This window comes from Loxodonta africana, unplaced genomic scaffold (assembly GCF_030014295.1).
Source record: "Loxodonta africana isolate mLoxAfr1 unplaced genomic scaffold, mLoxAfr1.hap2 scaffold_29, whole genome shotgun sequence".
NCBI classification, from domain to species: domain Eukaryota; kingdom Metazoa; phylum Chordata; class Mammalia; order Proboscidea; family Elephantidae; genus Loxodonta; species Loxodonta africana.
In genome coordinates, this window is record NW_026975011.1 from 956,886 (window position 1) to 969,099 (window position 12,214).

Genomic DNA, 12,214 nt, shown 5'->3' on the forward strand with positions numbered 1-12,214 from the left:
ACATCTATAAACACATGTTCTTTCCAAAGTTGTTTGTAAAAAGAAAAAAAGTAATGGAAGTAGAAATAACAACATAAGTGTTCATCGGTAGATCACCAAACAAACAAACACGCAAACGAACAAACAAACCCATTGCCACGCAGCCAAGGATTCTGACTCACAGCGACCCTGCAGGGGAGAGTAGAACTAACTGCCCCACAGAACTTCCAGGCAGCACCTGGTGGATTCGAACTGCCACCTTTCAGGTAGCAGTCAAGCTCTTAACTACTGCGCCACCACTAATAAGTGTTCATCAGTAGGACACAGATTAAACAAATTAGGACACATGCCTGAAAGAGAATGTTGTACTAAAAAAAAGGAGGGGTTGTACATAGCTGGATTTTTACAGATATGCATTGATCTGTGCATTAAAACGGTCTGAAATTATGTGTAAGACATAGTAGATGGTGCTCCTTTGTAAAAAAATATAGCGTATTTTATTGTGATATATTCAATACTACACAATTTACCCTTTTACAGTGAACAATTTAGAGTGTTTTAACATTTTCAGAGAATTGTGTAACCATCACCACTATCTCATTGTGGAACATTTTCATCACTTCTAAAAAACATCCTATACCCATTAATCCGGTCACTCCCCATTTTTCCATCCTCCTTGCTCCTAGTAGGCACCAATCTGGTTTTTTTCTGTACGGACTTGCCTGTTATATACATTTCATTAAAATGGAATTCTTTGGCCTTCTGTGAGTGGCATTTTTCAGCGAGCGTAGTGTTTTCATGACCCATGCATGTTATGTATCAGTACTTTGAGTTGAGGGACAGAAACTGGGAGATATTAACAAGATACTGTCGATCATTTTGATTTTTAACAATACATACTAAGAAAAAAAAAAAGCTACACAACTGCCCCTTATGTTTCTGGAAACCAAGGAAATGTGTATAACTAAGGGAATATTAACCATTATTCAAAAGCAGGTTAAAAAATACAGCACAAAAACTGGTTATTTTCAGGGATCGAATAAGCTTTAGTAATTAGAAATCTATTAATACATTCACCATTAATTAAAGAAAATTATGCCATCACTAAAGTCAACACTGAATCTTAATAATAATTTAGCTGTTAATAATTTAGCAGTAGGTTTATTGTTAAGTGTGCATGACAGATACTTCCAATAATGACAGAAATAAGGAAAATACACTTGTTAGTCAATATATATTTTGTGTTTGTCTGTAAAGGTAGATATGTGAAATAAATACAGGTTTCGAAAATTGGAAGGGCAAAATTATCTTTATTCTTAGATGATTATCATTGTGTATCTGGAAAACTAAAAATAGCATATTGATATAATAAGGTAATTCAATAAGTGGTTGTTAGAAAAGTTACATAAATAAATGAGTGTTTTGTATATAATTAGATTGGTAATATCTGTGAAATATAATAGAAGAATAGATCCAAAATAGGTGAATAAATTATTTCAATCACTTGTATTAGCACCTAAGAAGAATTGTATAATGCTCCTTTGAAAAATACGTTAAAATACCAGAGTGATGTTAAAAAAAAAAAGTGGTGCTTAAAAAATAGGAAATTGTATCTTGGCTTTTTTCTTTTTTATATACTACAACCCAAATCACAGAAGGAAAGGAAACACATTTTCAAGCAAGCCTCCAAAGCCAGATCATTAAAGAAAAGGGCTAGCATATTTAACTCGATTAAATGAAAACTGTGTGCAAAATATCAGCACAGATAAAATTAAAAAACCTAACTTTTTCGCACTTAAGAAGTATGACAGTAAAAGGAGCTAAATTTCCTAACACACAGGATGTTTAAAGAAAGCAGTAAAATCAATATAAATAGGAAAAACATATGAAAAGATGTCTCACATAAAAATTAAGACTAACGGCTAGTGCACTTTTAAAGCTTGCTCAGGTTTACTGACAAATATATTCACATCGAAAGAATGAGGTGTTATACTTTTCCTTATCACAATGTTAAGGAATGCTGGTCCCAGGTAAAAAGCTAGAATAATCTGTGTCTTTTGAGATTTCCTTGCAGCTCTGGAGATAAATGAGTTAACTCCTGTAACGCCCCTTTCCTTCTGAGGACAGTGTGGTGGTTAATTTGGTTCTATTCCCAGGGTATGTTCTTACTCAACTCAAGGAGAAGTCGTAAAAATAGGGAGGAGGCATAGGCCAGAAATCCATGGTTTAGTCTACTATGCCCTACTATACTGAGATCATGTACTGTGGATGGAGGAACCTGGGTAAGGTCAGACAGTTCTTGTCTGTTTCTGTCTCCTACATCCCTTTTTCAACCCTAATCAAATGTCTTCACTTTTGTATACATTTTCTCATTTTTAAAGTGTGGGTAACAGGTCAGCTGTGAGGCTCCAAAATGATATGAGTAGGTGGGCAAAGTAAGAATGTGTTGAATATTAGCTGTTAGTGTCATCCCCTGGAAGTTCATGAGAAGAGATAGGAGGGGACCCCACAAAACTAGCCCTTTACCAGCTGTTGAACTTTTGTGTATCCTGTGCCCAGTGGTTAAGCCCTGGGCTACTAATGGAAAGATTGGTGGTTTGAATCCACCTAGTGGCTCTGTGGAAGAAAGACCTGGCAATCTGTTCCCAAAACCATTACAGCCTAAAAAATCCTCAGGGAGAGTTCTACTCTCTCACATGTGTTTGCTATGAGTTGAAATAAACTCAGTCACCTTTCAGCAATAGAAAGAATTAAGATATGAGGTCTATTTTAAATAAAGAGAAGCACCGTGCTAAAGAGGAAGGTGAATGTGTCATTTTTGCAAAAGCTGTTTTATGATGACAACCTGGCATACAGCTGAGTGTGTCTGAGTCCACAACGTTGTGTCAGACATTCTAGCACAGCAACTAGAAACCAGAGGTTTGGAGTGAGGCCACCTGTGTTCAAATTCCAGCTTCACCATTGTGTGAAGTGGGGCTAATCCCTTAAACTCTTTACAGGTCCAAGCCTTCAGTGTAATGGGCATGTAATAGATTGCTTTGAGCACAGGTGTAAGTTATGTTAAACACTGCATGGAGAGATCTTAGAACGTGGCCATTGCAGGGTGAGTGGTCAGGATCTCACTTTCCCAATAGTGCGTTTCTCAAACTGTGAATCATCCCTGACTTCTACCAGCATTCCAAAATAAAAATAAGGGGCTTTCTCAGATCCCCTTATTCTTAAGAAAACAAAACAATAGGCTGCTATACTTTGAAGAATCAGAGTTGGGGAATGGGATCCTAGTCAACTATAAGACACTTCCTCACCATGACCCTGGTACCTAGACTCTGGGTTATTTAAAAAGCAAGAAGGGGACCATTCACATGCAAAATTATTTGTGGGCCTAGAGAAATTTTAAGAGGCTTCTCAAAATATAAGAGTCTTTAATTTTATTCTGATAATGATTTGCTCTAGTTGATTTATCTGAATCTGTATATTAGTAAACTCTTCCTTGAGTTGGGTCAAAGACAGTTAAGTATAAGACATAGTTTCAAAACATACAGATTGGGGTCCGTAGTGAGTTCCAGGGAATTCATGATCAAAAAAAAAAAAAGAAATGACCACAAGATAGCATTGAACAACGATCTATTTATTGGTGTCACCCCCTCACCTTGCACTGGCAGACAAATGCAAGGGGCGGTTCCCCACAGCAAGAGGTCTTCCACAGGCAAGTGGGCTGCAGGGAGCTGACTGCCGATGAGTGAGGCAAGAACGTTCTTAAAACCAGTGGCGATTTTTCCTTGTTAGATGGTTTTATTTCATAATTAAAGATAAATGAGAAGTAAAATGGGTTGTCCATCTTCCCTGGGTAAGAACACTGTCATGCAGTAAGACCACCTCCTGCATTTGGCTGCCAATGACAGTATGGTTGTGGCACCAATAAATAGATTGTTGCTCAGTGCTGTCTTGCTGTCACCTCTTGTGGTCTAATAAGCAGAAGGGTTTGCTGTAAGGCTGGGGAACAGGGCACAGGTAGGCTAGGACAAAATGTGTCCCTGTGGGAAAGGGGCAGGGAAGCAAGGCCAGCACAGAGCAGCATATTCTCCCTCCCTCCCAATTTTGTAGCCAAGATGGAAAAATTTACAGCCACACCTCTGTATCTAAAATTTTATTTTAACCTTCATTTCACTTGCAGTCAATCAATAACATGTTGAAACTTTTCATTCATTCTCTTTATCTTGTGTAAGTTATTTTGTGTCTTTTCTTTCCCTTTCATTCTTATTGTGACTACTTATTCCAGGCCATCTTTTAATAACTCATACCTATACTATCAGGATACTATCCTGACTTGTCTCTCTACCTTAAAAATATCTTCCTTGCAAAGGTTACTAAATATGGGGAGCAGTTATCTTTCAGAAAATTCTACCTCTGTTACTCTGTTTTTAGATATGAACCTATTATCCATCCCCTCAACTCTCCTCTCCCTCTTACCCTAGACCAATTTAGGGACCCTTGTTCTACAGAGTGTTCTTCCTACACACCCTTCAGGCTGCCGAGGTTCTGCTTTGTTCACACCATGTTGCCTGGATTAAAAGATCTCTCCACTTTTTCCTTCCAAAATATTTCCCATTTTTCAAGTGTTAATTATTTTATTTCCCATATTTTTTATATGAAATATACCTTAATTCCCTCATCTCTCCTGAAGCACACACTGTACACCCTCATTTGTCCCAATAGACAGCATCTTGCATGTTTATTACAATTTTTTGTTAAGAAAACATGTATTACTTGTTAAGCAATTAAAATGTAAATTCAGAGCATTGTTAAAATAATCAAAACTCAACAAAATTGAAACATAAGGTTTATTCTGAGTAGTTATTCTATATACATATAGGGAAACCATTGTGATTCCGAATAAAAAAAAAAAGCAAACGGTGAGACTTAAAAAAAGAGACTTTTTTTTTTTTAAAAAAAAAAAAAGAGACTTAGGCTAGTTAAAATGAAGCTTATAAGTAGAAGAGGAGGGAGACGAATAGAAGATGAACCATTGTCTAATCCTAACGTGATAGATTGTAAGTTGCCCTCCCTGCTTTTACTGCAATCAGTTGATATCAGGTCACAAGGTGGTCTCTGTCCCTCCACCCACCTGCAACCATTATACCTTTTGAAATTTAAATTAAATAAAACTGGCTTTGGAGAGGAAAAAAAAATTGGGGATGACAGAAGCACCCGGCAAGATTGATTTGGGGTCAGGAATTTTTATGGCTAATATTTGATTTTGTGGGTAGGAAAAAATTGTAAAATCAAAGGAAGATGTCTGTTTCTAATTTTCCTCTCTGACAATTTTAATTTTGAGATAAACAACTGGATCTCCAAAGACAAGTTGAGATTGTTGCTGAGAGCTAATTTTGGCTGAGTGATGATACAGCCAAAGGAGACTTTAAAGACAGAGCCAAAGAAAAGTAAAAGACTTTTTTTTTTTCTGGAGGGGGGACCTAGTTTTAAGAGAAAAACAACATGAAAATTTGGCAGTGAAAAAGACAAAGACATTTGATTAATGGCTAGATGCGATCCATATACCCTTAAGGCACTGGCTCTCAAACTCTAGGGAACATCAAAGTCATTTGTATTTATCTTTTATATTTATTTTGTTTCATCTTATCTAAAAAATATGAACTTGAATAGATGTTTTAATTACTCAACACAATTAAAGCACATCTCACTGGACCCCATGCCAGAGTTTCTGATTCAGCAGATCTAGGGCACATTGAGCCAAGAAAATTTGCCTTTATAACAAGTTCCTAAGTGATGCTGCTCTTGTGGAGCCAGGGGTCACTGGTCTAGGGAACTGGGAGCTGAGGACAGACAATTTTGGTAAGAAGTATAAAGTTATTTGTTGCAAATCCTGAGGTGAGTTCATAGAGAAAATGAATGTATGAAGGGATCACACTGATTTTGGAAAACAGAAGGTCATTTACAGACTTCGTTTTGTTTTTTGTTTGTTAGCTGCTTCACTGGTTTTACAACATAAGTTATCAGTGGGTTTGTGGAGGAGATAGATGAATTGGAAGGTGGTAACAGATATCAAACAATTTTCAGGAAGTTTTGTTAGTGGGTATGAAGTATACGGTGGGAGAAATTATTTATGGGGGAACAGCGTTATGCAGAATTGACTTTGAAGGGTTAGATGAGTTGATTCTGACTCATAACCACCTTATGTACGACAGAAGGAAACACTGCACAGTCCTGCAACACCCTCAGAATTGTTATACTTGAGCCCATTATTGCAGCCACTGTGTTAATTCATCTTCTTGAGATTTCTACTTTTTTGCTGACCCTTTACCAAACATGATGTCCTTCTCTAGGGACCCGTTCCTCCTGATAACATGTCCAAAGTATGTGAGATGAAGTCTCACCATCCTTGCTTCTAAGGACATTCTGGCCGTACTTCTTCCAACATGGATTTGTTCATTCTTCTGGCAGTCCATGATATATTCAGTATTCTTCACCAACACCATGATTCAAATGCATCAGTTTTTCTTAGGTCTTCCTTATTCCTCGTCCAGCTGTTGTATGCATATGAGGCTATTGAAAAATGCCATGGCTTGGGTCAGGCGCACATTAGTCCTCAAAATGACATCTTTGTTTTTAAACACTTTAAAGAGACCTTTTTCTGCAAATTTACCTAATGCAATATGTCGTTTGATTCCTTGACTACTGCTTCTATAGGTTCTAAAACCAAAACCAAACCTGTTGCTGTGAAGGTGATTCCAACTCATAGTGACCCTTACAAATAACATCAACATTTTTGCTGAGCTTTTGAGTATTTACTTGCATAATGGTATTCAAAATGTAGGAAAGAAAGGAAAAAGTGAGATAGCAAACCCTCGGGTGCATAAATTATATCATGATCAAGACAAAAGGCATAACTTCCATATCGATGGTATTAAAAACAAACAAACCATTTGCCATTCAGTTCCCACTCATAGTGACCCTATAGGACAGAGTGGAACTGCTCCAATGGGTTTCCAAGGAGTGGCTGGTAGATTCGAACTGCCTACCTTGTGGTTATCATCCAAACGTTTAATCTCTGTGTCTCCAGGGCCCCATCAGTTGTATAGTTTGAGAAAAGCAAACGTGCATTCATTGAATAGATTAGATTAAGAATCCAAAATACTGGGCAAAATTATGGATATAGTTGGCATGGCCTCATAGTGGGATTCTGCACAGGTTACCTCCCCTGAATGTCACTTATGAATGTATCAATTAAACAGTTATACTAAGACATCAGTGTAGATTCCATTGTACAGTACAGCACTATGGATATATAAAGGAAGGAACAACTCTTCCTCTAAGACAAGTGGAAATGAAGACAAAAATAAGAGAGAAAGAGAGTATATTGGTGGAGAAACAAAGGAAATCTTTACTATTCTTAGCCTCGGAGATGATGGAGTAACCCACTGAGAAAGGAGAGAATGGGAAGAGTGGTGAGAGCTAAGAACAGCTGGGAAGAATGTGCTAGGAGAATAGCAAGGTGAAAAGGAAAGCTGACCAAGCAGTAATGAATAACAACACTTAATAAATGACTCCAAGAAATTTTATTGGCCTAGGTAATTAAGCAGGAAATTTGGCTGAAAACACCTGATTCACTGAACAAGCTCCTAGAAGCCAACAGCAGCAACATTGTGGAATCGGCCTAGAAGACAAACACTTCTAAGACATGTGAAATGAATGTGAGTACTTTTTCTGCACAATTCAAATACTTCAGTTCTACTTTGAAGTGATCAGTAAATTTAGGGACAGGTTTTGATAAAATATAAAATGATAGAGAATAGAGGGTAGTTTTCTGTTGTCCATGTCCCTAATAAATTGCCCAAATATTTCTATCTAAGATATCTCAAATCCTTTCATAAGGTTTGACTCTAAGTGTCAGTGGTTGCTATCTATTTCAGATCATAAAGACAACTTTTTTTAAAGAACATAAAATATAATTGACATACATATATAAAGCAAGTACATGCCAAATATTTTACTTAATTCATTAATGATTGACAGAATTAGATATCCAACTGATTCAGCATCAAAATGAAAATTTCACGTATAAAAGGCCAAACAAGCAAGGCTGAGAAAAATAACAAGTAGGTGCAAAACAGGTCTATCTACAGAGAAAATATGAATTACTCTCCACTAAAACAAAACTAATTTGTATTTCTAAGGACAATAATTTGCACTATTAACAGTTTAATACAACTTTCCCAATTGTAGGATAGCTCAAAGACAAATACAAAGATAACCCAGTGTCCTAGACAGGAAAATCAGTTTTTTCCCTATTTCAGAAGTTTTCACGATTTTTCCTGATACTGGCACAAAGAAGGGAGATGAAATGAGTAGTGAAAATGGTATTAGTTAAGTGTCTTCTTATCAAATAATTATGGTGATAATTTGTATATGCATTATTTAATTGAATCAAAAGAATGATCCAATGATAACGCTTACACAGTAGGTTGAATAAGGGTACTCAAAAAATGTATATGAGATCACAAAGCTTGTAAACAGCTGATCTAAAATTTGTACTCAGGACTGACTGGTCCCAAATTTGTGCACTTTCTCACTACATATTTCAATACAAGGTATATGAAATTCTATTTGAATTAGATGTGGAATATGGGCCTTAATCAACATAGAATGACAAGGTGGATGATTTGGACTTGACTGATAACCATTTTCAGTCATTCAGTTAATGGGATTATTTGTGTTCAATTACCTCCTGAAGACTTGGTGGTGTTACTCTTGTATGGCATGGAATACCTGCACATGTTTCAGAGAAAGTGAACCTGAGAAAGTAGAAGAGTAAACTCCCTTGACTAAATCACAAGTTGTTCATTTTATTTTTTTAGAGTCATTGATTAAACACCCAGAGAAATGAACAACTTCACCTCTGTGACCATGTTCTTCCTAATGGGGTTTTCTGATGTTCGGGAGATCCAGATCTCACATGCTGTGTTGTTTTTGCTGCTATACCTGGCAGCTGTACTGGGGAACGTTCTCATCATCACTCTCACAAGCAAGGATCATCGGCTCCACACCCCTATGTATTTCTTCCTGCAGAACTTGTCCTTTCTGGATCTCTGCCTCATTTCCATCACTGTTCCCAAATCCATCGCAAACTCTCTGGCTAATCACACCACCATCTCATTTCTCGGCTGTGTTTCACAGGTATTTTTCTTCTTCCTCTCAGCCACTACAGAAGTATCTCTACTCACAGTGATGTCTTATGACCGCTACGTTGCCATCTGCCACCCACTGAGGTATGAAGTCATCATGAGCCATGGAGCCTGTGTGCAGATGGCAGCTTCCTCATGGGTCAGTGGAGTTCTCAATGCAATTCTGCACACAGCTTCTACCTTCTCCATACCTGTGTGTGGGTCTCCTGAAGTTCATCAGTTCTTCTGTGATGTTCCACAACTGCTGTCCCTAGCCTGTTCTTATAATACTGTGGAATTAGTAGTCATTGTGCTCAGCCTGGTGTTAGATTTTGGCTGTTTTGTGTTTATTGATATCTCTTACATTCACATCTTCTCCACTGTTCTGAGAATCCCATCCAGAGAAGGCAGGTCTAGAGCTTTCTCCACGTGCTTGCCTCACCTCACTGTTGTGACTCTCTTTCTCTTTTCTGGTTTTTTTGCCTATTTACGACCTTTACCCAAATCTCCATCACCCTTGGATTTGCTGGTGTCGGTATTCTATACTACAGTGCCACCCATCATGAATCCCATCATCTACAGTCTGAGAAATAAGGATATGAAGATGGCATTAAAGAAACTTAAAGAGTGGGCATTGCCCTTCAAATTAGGAGAGTTAATGCCACATATATCATGATCTTTCAATCACTGACAGAATTGTCTGAATAATCTGGTTGCCTAGTCTGAAAATAATATTGGATATTTAAAGTAAGAACTACCATGAAAACTCTTTAAATTGCTATTAATGGGCACTGTCTATTAGTAGATGAAGTGAGTGGAAAAACCAGTAGTTCCATTTATAATTGGGCAGATATATGCTAACCTTGTATTTATCATGTTAATTGAAAAACAAACAATAAACAATTATTTTCCAGTTAGTTCTGACTCTTGGTGACTACATTTGTGGAGAGTACAACTGGGTCCATAAGGTTTTCAAGGCTGTGACCTTTCAGAACCTGATGTCTGGCCTTTCTTCGGAGGCCTCTGGGTGAGTTTAAACATTCGGCCTTTCAATTAGTTGTTGAGGACTTAACCATTTGGTGCAGTGGTTAAGAGCTATATCTGCTAACCAAAATGTTGGCAGTTTGAATCTACTGTTGGCTCCTTAGAAATCCTATGGGGCTGTTCTACTCAGTCTTATATGGTTGTTATGAGTCAGAATCTACTCGGCTGCAATGGGTTTGTACGATTTTTGTTTTTGTTTGTTTGCTGTTTTTTTTTTAAGACTCCTTATAGGGACACTTTTGAATTCCAACAATGCTTCATGACTTCTGGATATTCAACTCACTTATGATCATAACACTATTTCTCTATTCCTGATGTAGTGTTATACTTTCCTGCTCCAGTTATGAGATTACCTTTACTTAGATTTCTTCAGCCTAGTCCACTTTCTCCTGTTAGATGTTTTCTTAATACCATTTCCCTATCTATCGTAGAACTTACCTTAGTTGTAATTTGAGATTTATTTCTCTAAGGCTTTGTTATGTTTTTCTTCATTACACTGTGTGATCCTTGTGGACAGGGGCTGTATCTCTTATGTCTTGCTTAGTGTGTGGCCTAGAATAGAAATAAAGTGAGTATTTATTTAATATATTAATGGACAATATCTACGTCTTTTCCTGGTCCCACAAAACTTTTATTATTTCTTTATCATTAATCTGAGCTTAACCTGGAAACTCTGGTGGTGTAGTGGTTAAGTGCTACGGCTGCTAACCAAGAGGCTGGCAGTTCGAATCCACCAGGCGTTCCTTGGAAACTCTATGGGGCAGTTCTACTCTGTCCTATAAGGTAGCTATGAGTCGGAATCGACTCGATGGCAGTGGGTTTGGTTTTGGTTTTTGAGCTTAATCTATTATCTCTATATTTGTAATGGATTGAGTTCTAATTTATTCCAAAGGTAATGGATTATAATAAGTTCTGTGGTAGTTATGGACCTATGCACATATGTAGTTCACATGATCAGAAACTGTATTTTCCACATGGGCAAATAACTAATGTGTTTGTGCAATATAGAGAGATAAAGCATTTGTGTGATTGAGTGGATATGTATGCATTTTGTAGAAAAAAGTATTTACATGACTGTAAAATACACTGGCTCATGTTCAGGCAGTTGAAATGTACCATATACATGCATGTTGTGTAGCAAATGAACTGACCTCATCCGCTGCGAGAAGCCCCATTTATTCTACTTATATCCCCGCATGTTAGGCTTTTCTCAGTTTCGACTTGAGTGTCTCTTCCATCCAAAACCAAATAAAATTTAATGATGTATTTGTTGACATTATTGGGGATTTGCATTGGCAGAGTACTTTTCCTGGAAACGTGAACATCTTCAATCTTGCATATGGTAGTCAGAATGGTGCAAAAGTTGTGTAAGTCCTAATTTGCAGAACCGTAAATATATTACCTTACATGGACAAAAGGGACTTTGCTGATGTTATTAAGGTTAAGGACCTTAATATGGAAAATTATCCTGGGTTATCCAGGTGGGAACAACCTAATCCCATAAATTCTTAAAATCAAAGGAACTTTTTCAACAGAAGTCAGAAAACCAGATAGATGGCATTGTGAGAGGAACTTGACCAGCAACTGCTGTCTTTGAAGATTGCAGAAGGTGTCCATGATTCAAAAATACCCATGGCCTCTTGAATCTGAAAACTTTAAGGACACAATTTTTCCAGAAAAGAATGAATCCCATCAAAACCTTGATTTTAGCCCAGTGAGACTCAAGTTGAACTTCTGATCTTCTTTCTATTGGGTCACTATGAGTCGACTGTGACTCAGCAGGAACAGGTTTTTTTTTGTTTTATTCACATATGTAAAAATTATAAATTTATATTTAATTAATATAAATTATAAACTAATTTGTTAAAATAAATTATAAATATTTATATGTTATATATCAGATAGATAATGCAAATATATTTATATGTAAACATATATATATATATATATATAAAATCACTAATCATAGGCTGCGTAGAAAAAAATAGCTAGAAGGCTGTGCTCCAAAA

The 12,214-nt window shown here is 36.9% G+C and overlaps 1 protein-coding gene across 1 annotated transcript; it reads left to right on the forward strand.

Annotated features, from left to right (window-relative positions):
* The first annotated feature begins 357 nt into the window (after positions 1 to 357).
* On the forward strand, positions 358 to 12,002 carry LOC135229438 (olfactory receptor 14A16-like). The gene has a single exon (XM_064279017.1). It carries the CDS (start codon positions 8,881 to 8,883, stop codon positions 9,835 to 9,837), a length of 957 nt encoding a protein of 318 aa, XP_064135087.1. The 5' UTR covers positions 358 to 8,880; the 3' UTR covers positions 9,838 to 12,002.
* The last annotated feature ends 212 nt before the right edge of the window (positions 12,003 to 12,214 follow it).

What these genes read in the sequence shown, in the direction of transcription:
- LOC135229438 (XM_064279017.1), top strand. Translation starts at nt 8,881, where the DNA reads ATGAACAACTTCACCTCTGTGACCATGTTCTTCCTAATGGGGTTTTCT.